At 43.0% G+C, this 27,716-nt stretch overlaps 1 protein-coding gene across 2 annotated transcripts; it reads right to left on the bottom strand.

Annotated features, from left to right (window-relative positions):
• Positions 1 to 943: 943 nt before the first annotated feature.
• RMND5A (required for meiotic nuclear division 5 homolog A) lies at positions 944 to 27,716 on the bottom strand. Of its 2 annotated transcripts, XM_065661606.1 has the most exons (10): positions 27,325 to 27,716; positions 22,574 to 22,716; positions 15,964 to 16,098; positions 15,698 to 15,798; positions 10,297 to 10,463; positions 9,072 to 9,237; positions 6,348 to 6,450; positions 4,011 to 4,165; positions 2,607 to 2,693; positions 944 to 1,328 (listed from the first exon to the last, which is right to left on the bottom strand). In XM_065661606.1, the coding sequence occupies exons 1-9, from the start codon at positions 27,464 to 27,466 to the stop codon at positions 2,630 to 2,632; spliced, it is 1,176 nt and encodes a 391-aa protein (XP_065517678.1). In that variant the 5' UTR covers positions 27,467 to 27,716; the 3' UTR covers positions 944 to 1,328; positions 2,607 to 2,629. The 2 variants fall into 2 exon arrangements, with proteins under 2 accessions (XP_065517678.1, XP_065517670.1); XM_065661598.1 differs by having other exon boundaries at positions 944 to 2,693.

The raw sequence follows: 27,716 nt of genomic DNA, 5'->3' as shown, positions 1-27,716 counted from the left end.
CTGTTCTGACACGTTTTGCAGTTGCAAGCCTAATGCAGTATGCAGAAGTGACACAGTGATCTGGATACAGATATAAATGTCCACAGTGCCTTATTATGCAGCAGCCTCTTGGAAACACAGTAAGGGACTACTTAAAGGCTTCACAATCTGGTCCAAAAGTGTAATAGAGGCAGTCCTCAGATACCACTGTAGTTTTAAAAGCAAATTATTTTTTGCTATGGATATTCCCAAACCCTGTTAGAGAAAAGGTATGTGTATCAGGGCTAACTGTACTTTGAGTCTGCAAACCTCAGAGTACTATTCACTTTTCTCCCTGCAAACTTTCTCTAGTTACCAGAATCGTATCAGGTAGTGGTAGGAGACAACCTCCATCATCTCAGGGGGCAAACTGGATAGCTGTAACAACGAAAACACAAATGTGTTTCATGAACACCCAGCCCCATATTCCACTGCTGTAAGCACATAAGCGCTCTACATCAAACTACTAGCATCATCTGTCGGTGGAGCTTCGAAACTGCAAGCAATTACTTAAGCAAGAGTTAGGAAAAGAGTCGCGATTATGTGAAAACAGCTGAGGGTTTGAGTTAGATACGGCTCTGTAACACGCACTGTTTAAAATTAAAACAGGACCAATCTGTATTAAGAACATTCTACTATGTAGGTTGAGTTTGTACCCTAATGACATTTAATAACTGTGCTGTTCTTGCACTTTAAGTAATGACACTACCATCACGAACCAGTGTTTGCACCAATGCCAAAATACCAGCAGCATAATGGAGGAAGAGATGCAGCACTTACTCTTGAGGGTGATCTGGGACAAGGGGGAGAGTGTATTATAGGGCTTTTTTTAAATACTTCATCTGGCATTTCATAAAACTCCAAAGCATTAAGCAATTTGACTCAAAAGATTACGAGTTATTTCAGCACAACTAGGAAACCTACATGGAAAATAATCTCCTCACCCGTTTATTGTTGCTTTTACCACTTGGTAACGCGGTTGTTTGGAACCTCGTGTGAATACAATTTCAGTTCTGCAGAAAAATCACACACCTGTATTGGTCTTTCCCCGCCCCCACCCCCCCCACATGTATCAAACACATTTCAAGTTTCAAATTTGTGTGCCTTGACTTGCTCCTCTTAATGTCTCTTTAGGGTTGTCCATTGTCACTGATCCAATAGAGTCCGACTCAGTCTCTCACGTCAGGTGACAACCAAATTCAAAAGGTGTAGATTTTCTCAAAGACGGTCTTCTCTGTAGTGCATTGTGCTAAGTGCATTCAACCAGTGTGTCAGGACTCAACCATAAAAGCTTGGGTTGCCTTTTTGAACTACACAATACAGAAAGAGAATTTTACATGTAGCTTTGCATGCCACAAGGCTGCTCGCCCTACTATAGGACAGTGCAATAAATACAAAGATATGCACACTAGAAAAGATTTAACTGCCATGATCTACGTCTGGGTTATGAGTACAAATTCAGCTAGTCAACAAGATGACAAATTCAGCAGAAAAGGTGGCAATGGCAGTAATATGCTACTACAAAAACAAGGCTAGAAGCAAAGTGTTCTCAAGCTACAGAAAACTTGCTACCTCCTAAGATACGAAGTAGGGCCCAGTTCTGCCAAGTGCAGTCGTGATCAGTAGGTTGCATCAGAACATGCTTCTCCCCCAGTTAACAATGAATACTTGTACAATTCATTTGGTTTTGATAACTGTTTATAAATAGTACACTCTAACGACTAGTAAACTATACAGCAACATGACATTCATAGCCTAATCCTGAATACAAAGTTCAAAGAACGTGACTACAAAGGCCAGAGAGCAAATGGCATCGACTAAAAGCATTTCCACTTCAGGGTTTATTGAATGTTCTCTTACACAAACACTTCTCCACCATGAAACCAAAAGGAACAGGATTTCCTATTCCCTCTCTGCTCCAGTAGTAACTTAACCACGCATCACCCTTATAAATTAGTGATGGACTTTACCATGTAGCCCCTGGGGGCTATAGATTTTATATACTTTATATATATGCACATTTACTTTGCATTCTATGTAAAAGTTGAAAAAATGTTTGAAAGGAAAAAGCTCAGAATATATCACAGCTTTGTCAGCCAAAAAAATACAAATTACTTTTAGAACCACTATTCAATTTATCAAACTTGGTTGGGTTTTTCTGCTGAAGTATTTACCTTTAATTATATACACGTTACAGGAAAGAAAACTTTGTCCACAAACATTCCCTAAGGTGACGGTTACCAATAGAATGACAGAATAAAAGCAAGAGGAATAGCCAACACATGGGGGTGGATCAAATTCTGCTTTTAAAAAGTAAAAAGTCACCATATCATTAAGTACAAAAACCTGCATTGAATGACAACTGCTGGTGTAGTAACTTGATCAGGTATGGAGACCAAGAGTATAGTAAAGCCCTATGGTAATAACATTTCTGTAGCGTTTCCACTTGGTATGTATATACTAAATGTTGGCAAAGTTTCTGTAGCATTAGCTTATACAAACACAGGAGTCCTCAGTCTGCTGCATAAAAGGGAACGAGTGTGTCTGAACTCTCCTGAAATGCACCTGAAATCCAGAGTGTCACTTACAAACTGCATAATGAAGCTTCTCTTCAGAAAAATATCTGTTTGGCATCTCCTGGGCTCTGTTCCATAGGACAATAGGGGCATTTTAATCTGGGGACAAAGACAACGTGTTAGAATAGTGGCAGTGGGTGATAACTAAGCATTAAAGGCATTGAGTTTGCCGTGACAGTCCTTCCTCTTTTTCCCCTGTAGCATGAAACAAATGTACTCTGAAGCCATAAAGCTTTACTCGGCTCCATTAAAAGTCACCTTTAGCTCAGAGAGCCCTTAGCATGCTTTTTCTTCTAATTGCACTTTCTCACCTTTCACCCACACACTCCTGAATTATTGAATACCATGAAAAGAGCCTTCATCCATTATTTCTACTTCTGGATGTGTCTGTTGCATTTTAGGCATTTTAAATAGGCTGCCAGCTCTCACTTTGACTTCCTCAGCATCCACATTAGTGTTTGTCTAGTTCCCAAAATGCTGTGAGATTTTACAACTCACTTAGACCAGCTCCTGCAGGCTACAGCTGAAGAGGTCAGCCTGGCCTCCCCCTGCTGAGTTCTCCACTGATACAATTCCATCTGCTTATAATATTTCTTCTAGCATTGATCCATTATTCCCCATCTCTAAGTTTGGGCCTTTCACACCCCCCCCGCCTGAGTTAATACTGTCAGAGCTGTGCTGTCACTAAAGCTGATCAATGAAAGCACCAGGGATGAGTGACTGGAGACAGGAATAATGCAGCAGCAAGTTTAGTGGCTTCAAATGGCTAAAGTCATCCACAAAGGCTTTTCTGACAGGGCAAAGAATGCAAACATTACTCAACATTTTCATTCACAGCATCGCTTATTTGCACACTGGAATTCACAACTTCTGGCTCTAAATGAAGCTGACAACCTCCACGGAAGCTGCATATCTTCAATCCAAATTATCACTGGTTCTTCCTCAAGGAAATCTGTATAGATCTCTCCCTCCCATTTCCTCCTTCCCAAAGGCCTGTAGGCACCTCACTGGTATCTAAGAAGGATTATTTCCACAGTGATAACTCAACTACCTGTTCAATTACAAAGCCTTATTTCCCCAGAGGTTTCATTTTATCTTTTAAGGGCTATTTCACACGTTACTAACCTTGCTCCCAAGGAAACCTGTGTGTGTAAAAGCCTCCATTTTGAGTTTAAGACAACACAATGGTACTTACAACTTGGAAAATGACTGTGCTCATTGCATTCCTTCACAGAACCTCAACTGCTACAACATCAGAGGGCTTATTATGCTTTGTTTCAGCGCATCAACCTGGCTCATCTAGCTTTTAAGCTATTCTCCCAAGATTAACAATTCTACCAATGATGGACTCAGTTTTCCCAAAACACAGTATTCCAGTCTTAAATATGTTGCTTGAAATAAAAGAATTGTACTTACTTGCTGCCATTAAACATTTTATTCAAAGCATCTCTTGATATAATATGACCACAGACTAATTTCATAGGTGGGTTATTATCTGTCGTTTGCTGACGAAGAATGGGACAGGCAAATATTGAATGATACCAGCACTTCTTCCCAAGGTCCACTTCAATCTGTGAAAGAAATTAACAGAACAATTTATCTTGGGGAAAACCACATTTCCAGACAATTACCCCTTCAGGACATGGCCCTTACTTAACGGATTTCACAACTCAGCTGTGAAGGCAGCACAATCCATTCTGTGGATGCCTGACAATTTCCCAGCCAAAAATACACTCCACTGTGATCTTAAAATGGTGATTTCTGTTGCTTCTCCCCGTCCCCAACAAAGCAGAGGACTCTGCCAAGAGACAAGTGTGTACTTTAGTGCAGATCTATGCCCTGGCAGGAAAACCAAACTGATGACCCAGAGCAAGACTTTGTGTCAAGACTTTTCCAGCCAGTGATTTCCACAGTGGTTTAGATGACAGATTTCATTTAAGGCAGGGGGGAATAAAAGAGAAAAATCCAAGGATTGATCCTGTTAATGTTACACAGCTTCTTGAAAGACTCTCCCAACACCCACACGTCATGCCAACAACGAAATGTAACCAAACCCCTTATTTGCAGCACTACCATTGGTACAGCATAACTCTTGCCATAATAACAAGAGGACAAAGACAAAATGATTTCAGAAAGGGACATCTCACAGCAAATAATGGGTCTGTGACTTCAGGGATTAAGAACTGCAAAAAATCACAGCTTCTGTACCTGAAGCTCCTGGCTCTGACCAGCGGTCAGTTCTCACAGGTTTAACCTTCAACAAAATCTAACATAACCATTTCATGTTACTTAATCTATGTCTTTGCACAATGAAAATAAGGCTTTCCGTCCCCATTCTGCCTCAGCAGTACATGCTAGAGACCCTTATGCTTAGCAAATGTAAGGAGGCATGCATGTATTATTAACTGATCTGCATCTGACAGCAATCTGCTCCCAAATGCTCCCTAGCTGATCATTCCTGTCTGGAGAGCAGGACATGAATCTGTCACAACTGGAGGTTATGCTCTCAAGCACTACAGAAAACATCACTGGGAGAAGTTCCACCCATGCACTTATACTACAAATGAATCTCTTCCAGCTACAATCAAAGAGGCTAACTCAGTTCATGCCCAGTTTGCACAAAATAGGTTTTCTCTCCAAATCAGGAGCAGGCCACTGAAGAGCTGCATACACCTGGTAAAAGCTATAAAGGGAAACTGGGGGTTTGTAACAACTGAACTTAATTTCAACTGATATAAATGAGTTGTGCTGGAAGCACAGCGCACTGGAACCCAGTTCAGCTCCTGTGTCCCCAGACATAGCACTAATTCTTTCATCTCATCTCCTATCTGTCTGATAATGAGTCAGTGTAAAGCAACCCATGTACAGAGCTCAAGGTAGCTAAAGAAGTTTACGTTTCTCAGTGGGATGTATTTCATTTCCAGTTATACAGAAACATCTCATACATCCAGTGTAAGACTAAGTGGAAGGTGTTGATCAAAGATAATCTGATCAAAGACCTTTTCAATGTGCAAGGAGATAATCAGTGAAGGGGAGAGCAAAAAACAAAACCCAGAGACACAAACCTGACAGATCAACACAATAGAGACAGTAACAAGAAACAATCTTGCTGGACATCAAGAAACTGCAACCAAACCCAGACTTTGCAACAGGCAAGAACACAAACCAAGGGTCTTGGAGGAGAGTGGGTCAGTAGAACTATACTACAGGAGGAAAGTGCAGGGAAAGGATACTGGAGAGGAATGGCCAGAAAGGGATATAAAAGGGGCTGAAAAGGCCATGCCAGTATTTGAGGGCTCATGAATATGCATTTGTTTGTGAATCTGGAGTGGTGCACGTGTGCTTTCATGAGTGAATTTCAATCTTTACCAGGCAAAGGGGAGGAAGGGATCTTGGCTGTCTATACTTATGTTTTATGCAAGTCCTGTACGTGGGTGCTGCTGAAGGCAGTGCCTTGTCTGTGGCAGCCTGTGCAGCTGGTTGTATCAGTGTCCCTTGTGCATGTGTGTGGGTGCGTGTCTGCCATTCAGGCTCAGCTTAGCTACTGGTTCCAGCTATGAAGGGGAAAGCAGCAGTTACATCCATCAGCCTGGGATGGAGACCCCTGGTCTCTGTAAAGCAGGAAGCCCCAAGATGCAGAGCTGCTGGAGGTGGTGGCCACGTATAACATCCCTTAACATTCAGCACAAAAACCCTCTGAAAACAGCATTCACCATTAGAAACCTGTCCTGGGACAGCTCAGCATCAACTCACCGGTAGTTCATCCTTCTGGTTCCAAACACCAGTGCACTGCCTTTGTTCAATAACTGCCTTGATATTAATTAGAGCTGGTAATGCTACACAACCTGCTGAAAAACTGCAGAGAGAGGAGATGTTAACATAAGGTGCCTGTCAGGAAACCAGTACTTTTGTATTTCTACTTTAAAGGCTAAATGGAACACAAGAGTGTTGTTGTACTACTGCATTCAGTTCTTGCCTGTACTTCTAAGCTCCCTTCAAGTACAACAAGCAAGATTCTGGGGGCAGGTTATCAGTTACCCTGCATCTTAGACTCGGGTCCACATTCTGGACTGAAAACAAGAGTTAGTCCCAGCTTTGAGTCTTATAATGAACTGATTTTAGTGGTGAACTTGGCAGTCCTGCGGTGAAGATTGGACTTGATGAACTTAAAGGTCTTTTCCAACTCCATAGATTCTGTGATTTTCTGTAACACCTTCTTTGATTTTGAGCCGTAAAGGAAGACATCGTGTTGGCTTATGCCTAAGAGTTTCCGTGTAACCCACACATATACACAACCCGTAATCCTTTAATTACATGTAATTACCATGTAAAGAAACGTGTCTTTCCACCTTCTCCTTAAAGCAAGAAAGCACATGTAGATAAAACAGAGGAAGGCAAGTGAAGGAAGGAAACCACAACCTGTGACAGGAATGGCACTATACAAGTGCCCAAAGTCATGTGTCCCAACAGGTGAGCTGCTCTGGGATTTACCCATTACCAGCACTCACCACATGATTTTGAAATACTTCACTGTGTTACAAAAGAAACTGACCCCGAGTTTCCACAAATTAACACATTTTGATGGATTTAAGTCTAACAACAGTACTATAGGCCTGGTTTTATTGTCTCCACAAGTCATGACCTTCCTCTCCACTCTGCCTCTCCAGACACTTGGCTTTACGTTTCTGCAGGATCATTCTAGCTAGTTTACTTGGGAGGGATGTACCTGAAACCTATGGATCTCTTGCCTAATATTAATAGAGATCACATCCCTCAGCTTCAACTGGCCATTTTAACCCTTACACTTTGCCTTTTGGTGATTTCAGCTCTGAGCGTAACCTGTGTTAAGCCTGTGGAAAGCTTAGACAAATGGTATTTGTAGAAAAAAAAGCATCACTGCTTTAATGGCTCTGTGTGACACATGGGTTTCAGACAGAAAACACTGGTTCCAGAGCAATGGCTCTGGAAGAGCCCCTGAAGAGTGTAACAACTCAAGTGAATAGTAAACCCAAATGGTGTCCTGTAGTCTGTCAAGACCCTGAACCACGACCTCCTTAGTATAACAAGAGTTTTCCCACTGAGTCCATGCAGTAAATCAGCCCATGAGGCCTGTGCAGGATTAAATAAATACCGGGGAAACCAATCAGCCTGAAAGAAGTGACCACTGCTCATGTTCTTATGTTTCACTTCAAGCTGGTTTTATTTCTAAAGGATTTGCAGCACTCAAAAGTCACACCAGCTGAAAGCAGTCTTGTTTATGACAAGAGTATTGATACCACCTATGCAGTAAATACATTTCAGTGCAATCAATTTCACACACAGAGCAAACGTCCAACCAACCCCAACATCAGTAACGGGGATTTTCCACTTCACTGAAACTCTCCTGGCCATCTGCACTGAAAACTGCATTACAGCATCAGTGCAGAAGCAATTCACATGTAAAGCACTGCTGTTTGGCTGGCTGCAACAGGAAAAAGGTCAAAGCCAGAAGCCAGAGGCAGAAGTCCTATGTACCTATAAAACCCTCAAATTGAAGCCTGTAATGTTTATTGTGGAAAGGCAGTCTGATAGTGCTCTCTTTGCTGCTTCTGTTGCGTGACAGAGGTGCACAAACGAGAAGCAGAAGGCTTGACAATTGAAGTGCTTTAAACTAAGCACAGAAGTAGTAACAGTAATATGCAAGCGGTTACTATAGAATCATAAAAAGCCAAAACAAACCCCCCCAGAAAAACCCCAGGAAGAAGCAGCGAAGCTCCTGGTAATACCAAATCTAGCCAGAAACATACATGTAATTTATTTTCTATTTAATATCTGGCTGGTGTATTGGAGGAATTGACATCCAAAGGCTAAAGAGCAGCTAATCTCTTCTCTTCAGAGAAGCAAGGAGGAGATTAGGCTGGGGGGTTTATTCCACATTTCCAACTGCCTCCTACAGATCTGCATTTTCTCAGATTAGCTCCCGAGCTTGGAAGTGCCTCTTTCTTCTTTGCAAATGGGTCTAGCAAACAATATGGGACTTTTAACAGCTCAAATCACAACATCACTCTCAAGCACTCTTCTGAAGGGAAAAACAGGTAAAGTAACGTGGGGATTTAAAACCATGATGAACAAATGCTGACGGAATCACAGACATAGTGTTAAGGGTTTTTGCAGTTAAACAGCAGGGACAGTTTTCACACATTTGCTGTGGGAATAACTGGCTGATTGCCACCCTCATCTTTCACACTGATGTCGGAGCTACAGGAGCCAAATTCCATCCACGAATGCCTCCTTTTGAGCTGTGACACTGCAGGATAAAGCCTAGCACATGGGAACCTCTGATTTCTAATCTTTGCAGATCTTGCTAGAGCTAAATGTAACTATACACTTAATTTAACATGAGACTACTTCTCAGAAGCCATTTCTTTTGTCCTGAACAAGAAATAAACCCCGGTACACTCTGTACCTGATGTGAAAAGCAAGTGAAAAGCAGCATACCTAACACTGAGAGGTGATTCAACTGAGAGACCCAGAAGAGCACAGGCATCTCTTGTAAAGATGTCACAGATGTCCGCCCACTGGTTGGCATCTAATAGATGAACGTACGGAGAGTTCTCTATTCCTTGCCGCAGGTACACCAGGCTGCCCATCAAAACCTGAATATCTGACAGGGACCAGGAACACTCAGTTAGTTTGTACTACAAATAAAAGCTAGTGGCTACAGTTTTAGCTGTTACATGGGAAACAGGCAGATTGGCAGCAGCCTTCCAGTATCCGAAGGGGGCTTACAAGGATGCTGGAGAGGCACTCTTCATCAGGGACTGGAGTGATAGGACAAGGAGTGATGTGTTTAAAATGAAACACAGGAAGTTCAGGTTAGGTATAAGCAAGAAGTTCTTCACTGTGAGGGTGGTGAGGCACTGGAATGGGCTGCCCAAGGAAGTGGTGAATGCTCCATCCCTGGCAGTGTTCAAGGCCGGGTTGGACAGAGCCTTGGGTGACACGGTCTGGTGCGAGGTGTCCCTGCCCACAGCAGGGGGTTGGAACTTAAGGTCCTAAGGTGCTTTCCAACCCAAACCATTCTGTGCTTCTGTGATATAAACCAAAGAATTGATTCAATATCAATAACATCCTCACTTCTACAATGACTGATGCCTACAGCTACAAGAGCTCCACTCCACTATGGACAGACTTGGGGGGGTGGGGGGGGTATCTCCCATCTACATGCACAACATGCTTCTTAGCACCTGTTTCAAATAGGTTCACCTTTATTGTAAAAGCTTTGTCACACACAGTGCCCGAAAAATTAAGCTTTACTGGATTCAGCTGGAGAGGATTCACTTAACTGCCACATTCCCCAGCTTTCAAGTTTCATTTCTCTTTGTATTACCCCACGCAGCAGAAAATAGCAGATGACTATTCCAAGAACATTTCTGTGCATTTTTAACACTTCACCCTGGCAGCAGGCCTATTCTGGATGTAACGTATGTATTATTTAAAGAGTCACAAACCTTACATTCAAGCAAATGTGCAGAAAATACCATTTTCTGCCCTCTTTTAAGAAAAAAAAAAAAAAGGCAGGAATTCATTTAAATTGTAAAGATTCAAGTTATAAAAGTTAAATACAAAATGGAGTAAAACACTTTTGGAACATGATTTATATTTTGCTATGAAGTGCCACATCCAAGTGCTTTAAATCCCTTTAATGTGACCAAAACCTCACCTTTCTGATGATTTAGGGCGAATGGCTGGAAGTTTTTCGCATACTGAAGAGCTTCTCTTTGATTTGCTGTTCCACCCATCAATAAACTAATGAAATACAATCTGTGGAGTTTGAATTCCAACGAACTATTCTGTGCCATGAGCATTTCTCTGTTGGATACGGCCCACCTAGAAGAAAAGAAGAGGTACAATGACACATGACACAAGAGTTATTGTCAGCCCACAATGTATGAAATCATTACAATTAGCAACCATCTTTCTGCCAGAGGGGAGACTGAGATGAGCTCTTAGGCAGAAGCTCTTCCCTGTGAGGGTGCTGAGGCGCTGGCACAGGGTGCCCAGAGAAGCTGTGGCTGCCCCATCCCTGGCAGTGCTCAAGGCCAGGTTGGACACAGGGGCTTGGAGCAAGCTGCTCCAGTGGAAGGTGTCCCTGCCCATGGCACAGTGGGTTAGAACCAGATGAGCTTTAAGGTTCTTTCCAACCCAAACCATTCTATGATTCAGCACTCACCGGCTGGAAGGAAAGACTGAATTAGGCATGATATCAGGTAGAGATACTTAGAATCTAATGTATTTGAATTAACATGACTCTGCATCTAGTTACGGATAGTCTTCAGCTGCATGTTGAAGAAGCCTGACCAAGCCTTTTCCAATTTCCTCATTCACCAAACACTTTCCCTAAACCACTACATTCCTATGTATGCATATGTTGCCCCAGAGAGGGAAAGTGTGTCTATGGGGGCTTCAGGAAAAGCATTAGAACAGGGGATAGGGTAAAAGAAAGTAAGATCAGTTTACATCTCGTACTTTACCCTACTTAAACTTTGCTTTCTGTGTTATTTTCAACCGGGACAATAAAACTATTTCTCACTTTCTGGGTCTCATTCACCATGACAACACTAATATTTGGCTCCCAAATAACACGGAAGAATTCTTAAACACACACCAAGTAAAATGAGCTGGAATTTTCAAGGCATTTCACTAAAAGTTATTATTTAGATTTTATCCACCCCTTTCTTGGGTGTTTTTTTAGGGGGGACGAGGGGGGTGTTGTTTTGTTTTGTTTTCTTAATGCAATTTAATCAGGCCTAAATCAATCCAATCTTTCTCTTAAGAACTAAGTTTCAATGTTCTTCAAGTACATCTGTTTCTCATTAGTGTTCATTAGTTGTACTATTTTCACTGTGGGGACCCCATTAAGCAAAGAGCTTTTCACTTTTTAGCAAGGAAGTGAGGTAATCTCTGTCCCTTAAAAAGAAGGGCTATGTGAGGCTTCTGTTCTTTTCAACCAACACTAAAATTAAGCATTCCTAAGAGTGCTGGGAAACCTTTCAATGTAAGTTAGCCCTGTGCATTAAGATGCAGTGTCAATGAGCAAGTATCTAATTTGTTGTGGTGAAAAGGTCAGGAGTCTGACTCTACTAAAGGCTTTGTCAGTGACAGCAGTTACCTTTCAGCAGGGAACAGTAAGAGGTGTAGCCTTTGAACTAAGAACAAGTCCTCCTAATCTCAAGCAGTTTCAGATGAGCAGCCTCAAAGACTGTCACCTCCATCAGGAGGGAGGGACACACTCACTATAACCACGGGTGGGTTTGTTGTTGGGATCAGTGTCTGCAGCTTAAACTAGAGACAGCAGCAATAAAGCTCATTCCCATTAGAAAACTGGAGTTAGAAAACACAGACCGATAAGCAGCTGAAAGACAAAAAGGCTGTTCTCTATAAACAGCAAGACTAGTTCAGAGTTCCATTAATGAGATATTAATCTGTATTGCATCAAACCGGCATCCATCCTCTCCCTGCCAATATTCGCAGCCACATGACACGACACTTCATCTTGCTGAGATCGAGTCTATTTTTCTAAATTAGCTTTTAGGCAGGATTGCCATTTTTAGCTCTTTGAGTGGCAGCACAGATTTGTATCAGAAGCAAACAGCCACAGAAGCAAGGCCTGAGGTGTTGGGTCTAGGCTGTGCGGCTCCTATTTCCGATGGAAGGATAGAAAACCAACAAGTGACGTCTAAAACATTCAACCCACATACTCCCTACCACCACTAAATCATTGGTAATCACAACACCCATGTTCCTCCAGAGTAGTTTCACTTCTGAGACTCAAATACATACGGATTTTTTTAAGGTTTACAGTATCCTGTGAGGGTGCTGAGGTGCTAGCACAGGGTGCCCAGAGAAGCTGTGGCTGCCCCATCCCTGGCAGTGTTCAAGGCCAGGTTGGACACAGGGGCTTGGAGCAAGCTGCTCCAGTGGAAGGTGTCCCTGCCTGGTGCAGGAGATGGAACCAGATGAGTTTTAAGGTCCCTTCTAACACAAACCATTCTTGGATTCTAGCTTCCACATGGGATTCAGTTATAATGAAATCACAAAGATTAAATTAGGTTTAAACCATATGCCAAAGGTCCCATCGAATTCCTGGACCTGTGCACATTGCTGTTTTCTGAACACAACAGAAGAAAGTGCCTCTTCTTCAGGAGAATACAATCAAAAGCTTTGAACCTGCAAGTCACTCCCACCAAACCTTCACATGGAAACCTACCTGGGCTCAGAAGAGCCAGAATCCGCCCAGGAAGAGCCTATGGATTTCCCTCCCCATCACTAAATTACAGTGAAAAAAAGTCTCTGGAATTTAATGGGATCCTGCAGAGATAAAGGGATTACACAGCTTAGGGTGCAGGGCCAGACTGGGCAACTAGAAATCAGATGTGAATAGTAACTTCTCTCTATTACCACAGGAGGCTTTTGAAAGTCTTTTCACAAAGCCATTAATCTGACACCTCCTTTTAGATGGCAGTGACCAGGAGCCACCCATGTTTGCTTGGTTTCCAACACTGAATTAAGCTGAGCACCAGCGGAGCCAGAGAGACTGGTTATTGTTTTCATCCCAACCTTCTGCATGGCTCAACCCTGCTACACTCCCCTTCCTGGTTCATAAGCCTGTAATTCATTATCCCTATGTAACACCACTTCCTGCTTCACCAGCACCAGCACTAGGCTACCCTAGAATGGGCTGATTTGGGACTGCTTTTACGCACCCTGAAGCTGTATTTACTGATGCCGGCTTTAGCCATTTATTAGCTTTCTGCCCTAAAAGCACACTATCAGAGGCTATCCCTTCAGGAGCAGTTTCTATCCCTTCAGGAGCAGTCTCTATCCCTTTTCCTGAACACCAAATCTGCTGTGAAATAGTGAGAGAATACAAGCATCAGCAGTTCTGTGCAATAACCAGGCATTTAAGACATCAGTTACCACCTAGACTGTATAGTTTTGTCACATTTTGGTCCTCCTCACTAACAACCATGGGTTTTACATAAGCATCACTGTAATTTTACATAATTACACAATTTTACATAAGCAGCAGCATATGCCCAGAGAAGCTGTGGCTGCTCCATCCCTGGCAGTGTTCAAGGCCAGGTTGGACGGGGCTTGAGCAAGCTGCTCTAGTGGAAGGTGTCCCTGCCCATGGCAGGGGGTTGGAACTGGATGAGCTTTAAGGTCCCTTCCAACCAAAACCGTTCTGTCAGTCTATGATTCTATAAATAAGGACCCTCTGTGCTCAGCAGCAAGCAAAGAGAAGCAGCTTCAGCACTGAGGAGTTCAAACACAATAAACATTAGAAACAGAAATGCGATGGGATGGGGAAAGGAGCCCAGCATACACACTGGGCTGACAATACACCCTATTCTCTGTCCATTCAGCTGTCTTTGGAATAAGAGTTCCATTGAAGAAGGAGCATGCCTTCTCCTTCGTTTGAAAAGCATTTAACACATTGCAGGAACCACAAGACACAACTAAGTAGCAATAAGTGAGGCATAAGGCCTGGCAAACCGGCGCTAAATGAATTTAGTGACTTCAAGTGAATGGCCATAACAGCAAGTTACTGTTCCTCAGAGGACCCTTCACAACAGCTATGTTATTACTTAAACCACAAGAACTACATGGTGTAGCTGACAGTAAATCCTGTTTCAGCTGTAACACTGCAGTGTTGCTTCCCTTCAATCAGCTAATTCAACAGCAATCAACCACCTGAGCTTGTAACTATATTCAAAGACCAACTATTTAGGTCAAGCTTTGCATGACCCAGAGGCATAATCCAGGATTTAGTTTATGAACACCACGTTTTGAATATCAGAGTATCTCTGCACTTGGTTTAGATGCCAACAAGCTCTGAACTGACATAACTGTGTTGGTTCAAATTAAAAGAGAAAAGAAAGTATTTGTTAATGTGAAGATGTGCTTAACTGAATAATGCAAAAGGGGATCTTATGAATTTGAATTAATGCTCTGGAATGAAACAGATTATGAATTTGCTTTGGTTTCTTTGTTTCTATTTTTAAAAGGTCACTTCAGAGTTGGTTTGGTTTAGGTTTTTTGTCCTTGTTTTGGGTTTTCATGTTGGTTTTGGGTTTTTCCTTACTTCCGACACCAACCCAAGCTTACCAAAGCTCTCACAACATGGAGAAAACCAAGCAACCAACCAGCTGAGGGCTTATTTGGGTTTTTCTTACTTTCGAAATAAAAGCAATTCTGGAATGATACTGCACGGTTACGTATCCACTGCAGTAAATCATCAAATAGTAGCCCATGAGACATTTCATCACCTTTTCCTCCTTACTGTCACTTTCTGCACCAGCTTACATGTCTAATGATTGTAAAGTCTACTAAGATTAAGAAAATACCTGGTCTAAGGTTACTCAGATACTCCCAGACTTAGTGTTCAACTCAGAGTTCAGCATTACCCACTGACTTGCATTAACTGAACTGTTTTGTTCAGAAGAAACCTCACTAAGATCTCTCCATCAGTTCAGGCTCCCAGCAGCAGCTCACATCTCAGCGTTCATCAGCACCCACCTGGCAGCAGCAGCCTGCAAAGTACCCCCCTGTCCTTTCATTCCCTCTTCCCACCCTGGGGCCCTTTATCTGGAAAGGGAGAGTGACTTGAGGAAAAGTGAGAACTTTGATCCTGAGCCAAGTTGTGCTCACCCCAAAGTGAAGCCACAAAGACTTGGTGGTACCCAACACCTTTACTAAGACCTGATATCCTTCGTAATTGGACCTTTTAATATAAGGCTCACTCAATATAAGGCTAAGTACCATCATGGCAGACAACTGTTCCTCCAAGTCATGTGTCTTCCTGAAACCTTAAAACATCATCAGGAGTGATTTAAGATAATCTTTAATCTAAGAAAGACACCCTTAGTTAAGCACTGCCTATGTGGAGGGACAAAGAGGGGACAAAGGGAAGAAAGGGTTTACTCAGTAACCGGACCATTCAAAAGATGAACAGGGACACATCAAAATACACTAAAAGACAGTGTTTAAAGTGAAACACTAAGGACTTGTTAAAAGCATTCAAAAAAAAGGGGAGAAAATCAAGATCTGAGTAGACTCACTCTAGTGCAGGTCTCAAAACTCTGACTTTTAATGCTTCCAATATTCGATTTAACTCCACAAATGGTTCTTTTTGGCTTTGATCTATTGATAGACCAGATTCCTGAAAAAACAGAGGCAGTTTTTCGTTAAACCACAGAACCCAATGGGATTAAAATGCTGTTTTCCTAACAGTTTAAATATTCACTTGGAACATTCAAATAAGGACACTAAGACAAAGCACAGTTTTCCAGGGTTGATAACATCCAATATCTACACTGATGGTTACCTGACAAAGCTCCTCTGCTACATCCAACATCCCCTGCCTGAAGAAGTGCTCCACCATCACCTCGTTGAGGATCCGCTGGCTGTCAGCCTGCCAGCACCCATCTATCCCCACGCTGCTGATGTCGGAGTCAAAGTTCTGAAACACACAAATCAACAGTTAATGAGCTGGAACAAATCACCCCAGGGAATTCTTTGTTCATTATGCAGGACACAGATGTCTCCACCCTGGTGCTTTCTCTTGTCTTTTACTCAGTTAGCCTTCGACTCCCTCCTGTTCAAAGTGAAACCTATCAGCTGCTTCACTATCTCCTGTATACAGAAGAAGAAATCCTTTGGTTTGCTCGTTTCAAGTCTGAATCTTATTCACTATAAGGAATTACACTGACAAAGTACAAGTGTAGCAAATTAGAAATGTAGTTAATTAAGAAAAGGGTTTCCAGACTATGATGCATTTTTGAAGGAAGTATCTGCAGAAAACGGCTTTTTCCATATGGGAAAACTGAAAATGCAGAGGGAACAGAAAACAAAATCGCCTACACTGGAATGGAAATAGCGCTATCGATGTATCACTGTCACTACAGTGCACCGAATTAGAAGGAGAAGCTTTAACTCAAGAATTCTTTTACACAGCTAGTGGGGGTAGGCAACGCTGGCAAAGGAAAATGTCACTTCTCCCCACCCCCAAACAACAATGACATTCAAGTCTCTGAAGACCTCAGCATCCAGGCAACGGAGCTTTGAAGATCTGAGAGATGTTTAGCAGATCTAACCCCAATGATCCTAGTGCCATGTATTTTTAGGCCAGTAGCCTATGGACATATTCCAGGAATAGGTAAAAATATTGTCACAGTGACTACAGTAACACTTGGCACTGCTTGGCACTGTGCCTCTTGGCAGCAGGAGAGCAACACTTACCCTAATGCAAGATATGAACCAGGATTTAAACTGCCAACATGTTTTATGGTAAGGGCAGGCAGGTTAATTTGAATGGAAAAACCTCATCCATTGCCTAAAACAAATCTCTTGTAAAAGAGATATTGTCTAGAAGTCAGTGTGTCACTTGCTGCTTGATCTGATGACTGTGGCTCTCTTCCAAGAGGGAACTTCAGAAATCAGAAGCTGAGGAGAACAGCAGTGCTTCAGCAATGTGAGAATTGACAGTCCTGCCCAGTGCAGGAACACTGACCCAGCACAAACACCTCCTCCTGCCAAAGCCCACAGAGCAAACACAACAACGCTGGTACCAGCTACCTTCCTCCTCAGCTTCACGTGGCACCTTCCTTCTTTTTGCCTCTGATTGATTTCCTTCATCAGCCACCTTCACATCCACTTTGATGCTGCCCTGTGGCATCATGAGAAAGGGGCATCATCCTGCACACATAGCTTCAAAAGCACCACTCCTTTCAGGTCAAACTGTCAGTAAAACAGCAACTTCAGGCTAGCAAATTGTGTCTTCATCTTTCAGAGATGGTGGAGCGAGATGAGCACTTAGGTTACTGCCACTGACTCAGGTCTCACATTTAACATCTTCACTTGGGTGTTTTAACCTGTAAACTCCTTGTCATGCTGTTCACCTTCAAGCTGTATCTTGAAGAAACTTAAGCACCTTGATGACTAAATAACACTGTCCTTATTTGTGCCAAGCCTTTGAAGCCTTTAAGGTTTGCCACCATTGCTGATTCTGGTATCACTGTCCAAACACCACTATCAGGTAACATAAATCCACTGACAATGCATTAAAGAAATAGCAGAGGCAGTATTAACAACACATGAAGTTGCTTTTATTACTTCAGTTCCTGGTGAGGATCATCAGTAATCTAAAAATAATCGACCTTTAAGTCATTGTTAATGCAATTTAAAGTCCTAGCTAACATAATCCCATAAGAAGAAACTGCATTCTTCTGGGTAGTTACGAACCATCAGAGCTGAACCTACACCTTAACCGTCTTCACATCTTTCTCACTGCTTGGGGGCAGAGCCACTTACTTCAGGTCCTTCACAAACCCCACATTTTGTTCTGAAACAACAAACCTCTGAGCTTTGAGAACCTTTTCCAAACCCCATCATAAATTAGGATCATAGAATAGTTAGGGTTAGAAAGGACCTTAAGATCATCTAGTTCCAACCCCCCTGCCATGGGCAGGGACAAATTAGACCTTTTAAGTCCCATTAGAGATGGTAACAGTGAGCCACATCGACCCAGGTGTGCTGTAGATTCAAGTCACACCATACAACCTGGAGACCTCAGCTCTTCACCCTCAGCCATTCTCTGATCAACCCAGTCATTTCAGTAACTTATTATGATTTTAACCATTTCTGAGGTCTTTACTATATGAAATTCCACAGCTCTCCCTCCTCTGGGTCCTGGGAAGCTTCAAGAACTGACTGCTCATACTACAATGACTGTCACACGTCAGAACAAATTACTGCTTGCCTTTAGCTTACATATTTCATAACTGTCATGCACACATGATATGCTGGTGACTACACAGCTCTCAGTTTTGTTTTCTAAATGCTAACAGTATGCTAACTGACAGCACGCGGGGTTTAATAAGATAGCAGAAGTTGAAATAAATTCCCTACGTTACAAACTCCACGAAGGTTATTTTGTGCCTTTTTTGGTGTGGTTTTAAGGTTAGAAGAGTGTCAGTTGATATTCCCAAGAAACAAAGCTTTCTTCAGAGCCTAGGGCTAAAATGTAAAACATTATGTGCTAAATACACTACTGATACAATTGAAAGTACATGAGTAAATTGCTAGGATATGAGGACTTCAGGATGCACACACACACAAGATGGATCATTTTAATCAACATCCAACCTTCCATGTTATTAGTGACATAGAAACATAAAATGGTTTAGGTTGGAAAGCACCTTAAGATCATCCAGTTCCAACCTCCTGCCACGGGCAGGGACACCTCACACCAGACCATGTCGCCCAAGGCTCTGTCCAACCCAGCCTTAAACACTGCCGGGGATGCAGCATTTACCGCTTCTTTGGGCAACCCGTTCCAGTGCCTCACCACCCCCACAGTAAAGAACTTTTTCCTTATATCCAATCTAAACTTCCCCCGTTTACGTTTAAACCCATTCCCCCTTGTCCTGTCACTACAGTCCCTAACGAAGGGTCCCTCTCCAGCATTCTTGCAGGCCCCCTTCAGATACTGGAAGGCTGCTCTGAGGTCTCCATGCAGCCTTCTCTTCTCCAGCCTGAACATCCCCAGCTTTCTCAGCCTATCTTCATATGGGAGATGCTCCAGCCCCTGATCATCCTCATGGCCTCCTCAACAGCATATGAAGAAGGATGATGATTAAACAGTTTTATTCCTCAGTTTCCCAATTCTTTTGTACATTCCTCCCTTCTTCTGAATTCTGACCCAAAATACAACCAAAATGCATTTGTTCACCTTTTCTGTTCAATTGTTTGTTCCTAAGATAAAGCTCAGCTTGCAAAGACTGTATTTACTAACCCATTATTCACAGCAACACAATTAAATGATGTTCAGTAAAGGTTTTAGTTTATTTGTACACAGGTTTTTACATTAAACAAATGCTACATTAGGTAAAAGTTTGGTTTCCCAAAACAAAACTGGCTTAAAGTGGTGGCCTTTTAAAAACAGGTTTAACATTCAGGGATAAAATGGAGCTATCATTTACTCCAGTTTCCTCAATGAAAGTATTTAAGCACTACTCAGATTGCTGATAGAGGGAAAATGTTTAGTGGCCCCATCAAACATTCAAATCATTCCAGAAGAGTGACTGATTTATAGGGAGACTGATGAGTGAGCTACCTGATAGCAACCTGCTGAACAACAGCGACGTGATGAGTTCTGGAAGCAGAGGGAATGCTGCTCCAATAAAGGAAAAACTGGATGTAAACATTTCCTTTCAAAGGACAAAATGCTCTTTGGAAGAAAGGGTAACCCTTCATGGGGCAGAAGCATGGAATCCAACTAATATGGAAGAAAAAGGTCTAGTTTATTAGACAAGCTTTCCAGGAACTGGTAACTTAAAAGCAATGCACAAAGTTTGGGCATTTCAGACTTTAACATGGTTCATATTTGAGCTTCGTTTTCCAAACACTCAGGAGCTTCTGTTCTCAGAGTGAACTCTGCAGGCAGACAAATCTAGGTCCCATCTAAGTCCATAAGCAAGAACTATACCAGCTTAAAAACCAACCAGGCTAAGCTTTAGATATAGGTATAACCCTGCCTTAACACTGCCCTAATAAATAGAGCAAGTTCTTTTGAAATCCAGGCTTGTTAAGCAGGAAGTTTGTGGATTCTACATGTAACAACAGCTGTCACTTGGATGTGTGACATAAAACTGGTACCAATATTAACACATTTCCCAATCTCAACCAGGCAATAAAGTAAGGAGTGATATTTATCTGTGCCTGAGCATAAGAAGGCCATAAGCAGTGGTCTAGAGATGTTTATCTGTCTAAAATAAATGAGGATTTACATGTGAGAGAATGAAATCTTTTGCATCACCAACAAGCATTTTATTCAGGAAGCAGCAGGATTTTGCCCAGAACATATTGAGAATCAATTTGCTACATCAATTACACTTAACTACTTCTATTGGTTTAAGCTGAAGGATATTATGGTGAAAGGAATGGGGAGACAGTGATTTCAAAAAATACTTGGCTAGCAGGTTTCAAGCACATTTTCCAGCAGCACAGGCAAATCACATGAAGTACATATGGAACATGTCCCTGTCCAGGGAAGCATTAAATTCCACCTGGATTTAAGCGTTACACACATTCACCTGACAAACAAGCCCAGACTCCATTTTAAAGTAGTTTCTTTAAGGTACTACAGTCAGGGAAAACTAATGAAATTCAAATTACTTGCATTAATTTCCCACTGCTTCCCAGGTTTTGGATGTAAACACCACTGACACCCAGCAAGATTGCATATCCGGAGGAATGAGCACAAGGAATACAGCAAGCTGAGCTTGGCTTTTAACACCTCCCTGGAACAACCATTCTGACCCCCAACAGGCAGGGAGCAGACCGTCGGTTGCTATCCTTCCTATGTCACAAAACCACACACTTGACATTTTAACAATGCTTTTATTTACAATTGTCCTTTTCCAAATAAAAAAGGTAGATAAAACAGCTGAAGAGAAGCAACAGTGGAAAAACTACACCCATGAGAAGTAAGACAGCTATTTGGAGATTAGACTCAAGCCTAAACCTTAAGCTTGCAAGTGCAATTTTCATGGGCTTCTATGAAACACTAACACCCATTTCCACTGAATATTCACACCTTCTATATATGACCTAGGGCTGTTCTACCTCCAAGTATTTAAATGAGAAAGGTATAGCCAAACCTGAAAGTACAAAGTCCACTTGCTACAGCAGAATAGGAAAGATTCGAAGTTAGGACAAGACTACATAGATTTCTTTCAGGCTTCAAGCCAGTAATAAGGATGGAATTGTACTCTAGTTAATTGGTTTAGATACAGCAGCAAGGATTAGAGACAGATGCATCCTTAAGCTTTGGATACCAGTGACGTTTGGATTAAAGCTGTTAGTAGAACGTTTGAGCTATGATGGTCAATAGTAGATATAAGCAAAAATACAACAGCTGCACAGACATTCTGCCCAACAATGCAGCATTATGTGCTTTGTGTCTTCACTGCACATCACACTTTGTTTTACCATCACAATTAAATGATGCTTTAACAGATTATCATTACTAACAAAGTTTAAATGAGATTCCCAAAGGATAACTAACTATTCTTTAATGCTGCAAGCATCTTTGTTCAGATGAAGAGACTCATTTACTGGTGTCTTCCTTAGTATAATTATAAGGTGCCCCTCAAACCAAATGTGTAGGTCCTATCAACTTAAGTGTGTTCTGACACAAAACTATCCCAAAAAAGCAAGCACAAGACTCCTTGCACACAGAACAACTTCTACACAGACGGAAAAAAGCATAGCATAAAAGCATACATCTAGCACCACAAAAAAAACCAAGTTTTGGTATAATGTCAAAGAATTGTAAATATCCACCTATGCAAATATACTCAGATTCCAGTTATTCTTGAACCTGCAATTCATGTATCTCATATGCAAAGCTTCAAAGATAAGCTGCCCTACCTTATTACTTGTTATGGCATAGACACAGATACTGTGAGAAGTTGAATATACTCTACTCACATTAAGAGCACTGTGTGTTACAAAATTAAGCCCTTAGAACACACCTGAAACAGGTACAAAACATCTTAAATCTGGTTTTGTATTGCCTTCTAGAACAAACTGCCACCTTTGAGCTATCTGCTAGTGACAAGTAACTAGAAATGTAATATATATTAAAACTCAGTATTTGATTGAGACAGATACTGAAGAAAATATTTTGCTAAACTCATAGAACACATACCAGGTCTAGTAATAGGTACAGGGAATGATCTCTTGAAAATCAAGAGACTTGAGCTGCCCCAGAAAGAATACTCTGCATGCAATGAGTTCTGGAAGCATGTACTGTACTCCACTGCCCTGCCCCAGGCACTTGACAGGAAGATTTAATTAAGATTCATTGTAGGATAAATCCAAAGTTTGCATGGAATACAGGCAATAATACAACCAAAGCACACTATAAATACCTTATCTATGGCTTTTCCAACTCGAGATACGCTGCTGTGAATGTCTTTATGATCGGAGGCCAGTTTCTGAACTGTGTCTTTTATTCTTTTACAACACTGTGTCATAACAAGTGAAATTGTCCCCGACAAGTCTCCATCTTGATCTAGACAAAAGAGAGGAAAATCAGTGACTTTGTTACAAACAAATGATAACCTTCAAGCTGTTCACATGCAACAACATATAAAGACAAGAAACGGTATTAAAAGGAAGAAATGCAATCTAGGGAAATGCAATCTAGGGAGTATTCGTAACGCAAGATGAGTTTAAATGAGAGAGGATACACCTGTGGGATTAGGAACCCAGTCACAATAACAGTGAACAAGAGCAACAGCTTAAAAGATTAACGTAAAGTTCTCATGTGTCCCAGTCACAGCAGATTAACAAACACATCTCAAAGAAACACGCCAACCCACCAAGCCCACAGGATGTAATGGGAAGCTACTGAACCTACTACAGGGTCAGTTTTCTTTTAGACAGTTACCTCAAGATACAGGCTGTTTAACCTCCAGGTGGAAGCAAAATTTGGATCAATGAGGGCCCAATTCACTCTTTCCCTGCAAGCTGCTCACTTGTATCAGACTCTGCCTGACACTGTCCAGAGAAGCTGTGGCTGCACCATCCCCGGCAGTGTTCAAGGCCAGGTTGTACAGGGCTTGGAGCAGCCTGCTCTAGTGGAAGGTGTCTCTGTCCGTGGCAGGGGGTTGGAACTGGATGAGCTTTAAGGTCCCTTCAAACCCAAACCATTCCATGATCCTATGTAACTTTTGCTTCCTGGCTTATGGAAACAGCTCTAAACAGGCAACCAGTCTCCAATTCCCCTCAAGGGACAAGAAGCAGCACATAAAGGACCTGCCTGTGAACATCAGACCTAGTCTGTCTTGTAACAAGATTTATTCTCTAGAAACTGAGACATTTTTAAGCTGTTGTCCAACCGACAGGGACAATGGTGGATGACTCATTCTGCAGACAAAATGATACATACAAAAGGACTGCATGCCCCTGACCACACCACCACACTGAACAGTTTATATCCTTCATGCCTCAATTCAAACATCACTCAACAGCTTTAATCAGAGAATGAAATACACTTTTTTGTGCTTTTACTCCAGAGTCCTTTCTTCTATCTTTTGATTACAAAATCTAGGGAGAATCTCTTTTCCAGTCCTACCCTCCTCAAAGTTCATTCTACACAAAGAATTTTCCCTGTAGGGACACAGACTTTGCAGCCTGCAAAGGGAAGGCTCATTTATGTGGGAGAGCAGCCCAGAAACACTTCCCTAACATTCCGGATCCAAACCCTTCATGTGAAAAAATAAAATCCCCAGAATATCTCTTTAGAAGGAAGATTTTAAAAGCAACCACATTTTCCATAAAGTCTGTTCCTATCTCATGCTGTATTTTAACATGCCTTTGGTTTCAGCAGCACATTAAGAGTCCAGTTTCTGGTATTATGTGGAAAGCAAAGCACCAGGGCATCCAACTGCTGCTGCAGGACTGGGAAACCAGGAACAGAAACAAACACGGCTTATACTTAACAATACGCCCCGGAGAGCAAAGAAAGAAGTTGTAATCACAGGGGAAGGTAATACCTGACCAGCCACTTATTCTATATACCTTCCTTCATGCATCCCAACACTCAATCTTGTTAACAGCAACAGCAAAACTACCTCACTGCAAAGCAAATAGCTCCTGTTCAGCCCCACAGCTGAGGAAGCTTTAACAGCACTTTGCAACCTCCATAGCTTTTAAGAAATACTACACAATAAAAGGCTTTAACTCTTTCTCTCTCCAGTCCCATGAAGCTACTGATCACCTTCCAGGCAAAAAGCCAATAGGGCTCTGGATTCTTCCTAGTGGATAAATGAGGAGTAATAGCATCGAAACAGTCTCCTCGCATTCACCAACTTGACTCTGCATCCCGAACTAAAAACGTAAGATTCACTCAACTATCCCATCAAGTTCACCTCCTCAATTTATTTAAGGAATGATCATTATTTCTCAGTTGCTCTTTAATTTTTATGATACATATTTCAAATCACGTGAAGGAGCCTGAATAAGTGCCGCATGACTCCTGCCAAGAGAAAATGATCAGTCAGAGATTACACAACATGCAAAATGGAAATACTCCTTCCCCAGTAAACAGAGACGTTCAAATACACTCTCTTAACAGCCTTTTTCTTTTTGTAAGAAATGCCATTAAGCAAAAACCCAAACAACTGACACGCAGAACTGTTTTCACCCCAAGCAAGTAAGTGAATTACTGGGCCCCAACACTTACTGCCGCAAGAAAGCAAGTACAGTAATGGAAGGAAATACCCACATAGCAAAAGCCACCAGAGCTGTAAGAGAAAAGGTTTCCCCTCTGCACGCACCTCAGCTTTAGTTAAACCATGAGCTACTGGTAATAAATCAGCAGAAGAAAGCCTGCAGAGCACCCTCCTGGTCGTTCAGTGTGCACAGAACACTAGAGCCTGAGAGCATCCCCCTGTATCGTGTACATACAGGCAGAATTAAAGTGTGTGTGTATACATACATATATGTATATACACATAAAAGCAAGCAGACACCAGGCAGAGTGTAGAGCCCAAAGCCAAGTTTACTCAGGCAGACACATTTATACCATCCAGGAATACACAACTCCTGCCTTGGCTACTGCAGGAAGCAAGATCTGTTAAGGGAAGAGAGAACAAAAGCAACCTTTGTCTTCCTATTCACAGGCCTTCACATGGGGCTGTTCTGTACTTGGGCTTTAACATGAAACCAACTCAGGACATTTATTTAAGTGACTCCATGAGTGAGAAAAGAAAATCAATTTAGAGGTTGAAGCAGCTTCTAAGTTTCTTCTTCTCCACCCACTTCTATTTTATATCCAATGCCTATTTCAGGTCTTTTCCTACATCTCTGCCCTCTCATCTTGTCGCACAGCATTAATTTCTTCTTCAGCACTGAGGGTTCTCTTTTGCTTCCCCCCCACCCCCCAATGATAGGCACAAGCTTATAGCCCTGAATTACAGAGCTCCATTTTTAGATGCCTGGCTGCTTCCACTTCCATCAAGTTTCAAACATACTCAGGATACAGTGTATAAAAGCTAAAAATCCCTGTTCTTATTAGAAAGTTTAAATGCTATGTTAAAGAAACACAGTAAGAATTTTGTCACCTGTGAAGGCAGCTTACCCTCAGATGCCAAAACTGAACGGAACCCATAGATGTCTGAGGGTGTACTAATAACATCTTGGGTTCATTCTGGAGTACTTACTAAAAGAAAGCTCAGTCTGGGATGTGTTCTGCTGGAGCAGCATCACCACTTATTTGGGAAGTGCTAAGTATGCCCAGGGCTCTCACAGGACAGTCCCAAACACTGTTAATCCAAGCCTGGACGGAAAACCCAGAGAGGACTCTGAGGGAACTGCACACTGGAACCTTTTAATGTTATTACAAAGGCAGTAAAAAGCTCTGGACCTGCAACAGGATTCTCATAGACAAAGCTTTAGCGTCACAGTCTACAAAGGTCAGTACAAGCATGAGGGTCACACCACGCAGCATCCACACGTTTTACCAACTGTCCTTAATGCACACGCCCAAACCATTTCAAAGGGTTGGACTGGGTGATTTCCAGAGGTCCCTTCCAACCCTAATGATTCTGTGAGCAGCACAAAACACATGGAAACACAGTTCAAAGCAATGCCAAAAAGACCAAATATCCCACATAAATGCCTCAGAAGCGGAGTTTGATGTCTGCTCCCTACGGACATTGCTGTGTACAAACACCAGCTCTAATACACTCATGTTCGTGTTCCTGAATACACTTGTGAGTGAGCTTTACACCTGCACTTGTGCAGGACGATATAAAATACATTCGCACCTGAACACCACAAAAGCAGACCCTGCAGAGCAGCGAAACGGCGCAGTTTGCTCCCAAGTTTGGGCTCAGGAGTTCTGTTTCTAACCCCTGAGCCCTCCCTCGCTTCCTGCACGGCCCTGGGTCAATCTCGGCAGCGGCCTCAGCGTGCCCTCCCACTCCATCAGTACACACCGCGCCGCCTCCACCTTTCGCAAGGTTTAAATGGTTCATGTTCAGGGAGCACTTTGGCCACCTCGCCCGCCTGCGCAAGAGCTCGCCATCAGCTGTGAAGCACAGACGAAGCTCAGGAGGCCGTGTTTACTGCTTGCTGAAGAGCGGCTTTACCCTACACGCTTCAACCCCAGCCACATCAAAACAACTCAGGGACGTCGGAGGGGAAATAAGTTAAATAAGAGGGGAAAAGAGGAAAGCAGGGCAACCCTGCTGTCTGCTTCCCTTGGGAATGACTAACACCTTGGTAACTCAACATAAAGGCACAGACGGTACGAGCAGGCTGACCTGGGTCGGGCCGTACCTGCTGATAAGGAACAAACCCTCCTCTTCAGAAGAGAGGGCCCAGGAGTGCCGATACGTGCTCCTGCCTTTAACTCTTCCCTTTCAGAACGGCACACACAGCTCCGGCTCCACCGGGGTGACATCCCCATAGCACAGGGACCTTCCCCGCTCCCCATAACCGCGGCAGGAACCCCCAGACGCCGGAGGGAGCTGTTCAGCCCCAAGGCCGAAGGAAAGGGGGGGGGGGGGTGTCCCAGTCCACACAGGCCCCGAGTTTTGGGCCTCTGAACCCCGGAGGAAGGGAAGGGGCAGTGGGGACGGGATGGGGACGGCATGGGGGTGTCTCCACGTACTCTCCGTCTGGAGGATCTCCCGCCGCAGCCCTCCCGCGTACTGGATGAGCTCCTCCAGGCTGCGCTCGCAGAGCTGCCCGTAACCAGAGAACTTCTGCAGCACCTTCTCCAGCTCCCGCTCCACCGTCACGCACTGGTCCATAGCGGCCGGCACCGGGCCGCGCTGTTCCTCCACTTCTTCCTCCTCCTCTTCCTCCTCCGCCGCCACCGGACCCCGCTCGCCGCCCTCCGCCAGCACCGTCCCGCCGGCGCGGCCCAGCTCGGCCCGGCCCCGCTCCCAACTTCCCCGTCCACCCCAGGCGGCGGCAGTTGTGCACAGGCAGCGCGGCGGACAGGCGGGGACCTCAGCGCCGCTTCACTCAGGCAGCGCCGCGGACACCTTCACCGCGGTT

The sequence above is a fragment of the Lathamus discolor genome, chromosome 1, assembly GCF_037157495.1.
Source record: "Lathamus discolor isolate bLatDis1 chromosome 1, bLatDis1.hap1, whole genome shotgun sequence".
Taxonomy (NCBI): domain Eukaryota; kingdom Metazoa; phylum Chordata; class Aves; order Psittaciformes; family Psittacidae; genus Lathamus; species Lathamus discolor.
This window is presented reverse-complemented; position numbering and strand designations above follow the sequence as displayed.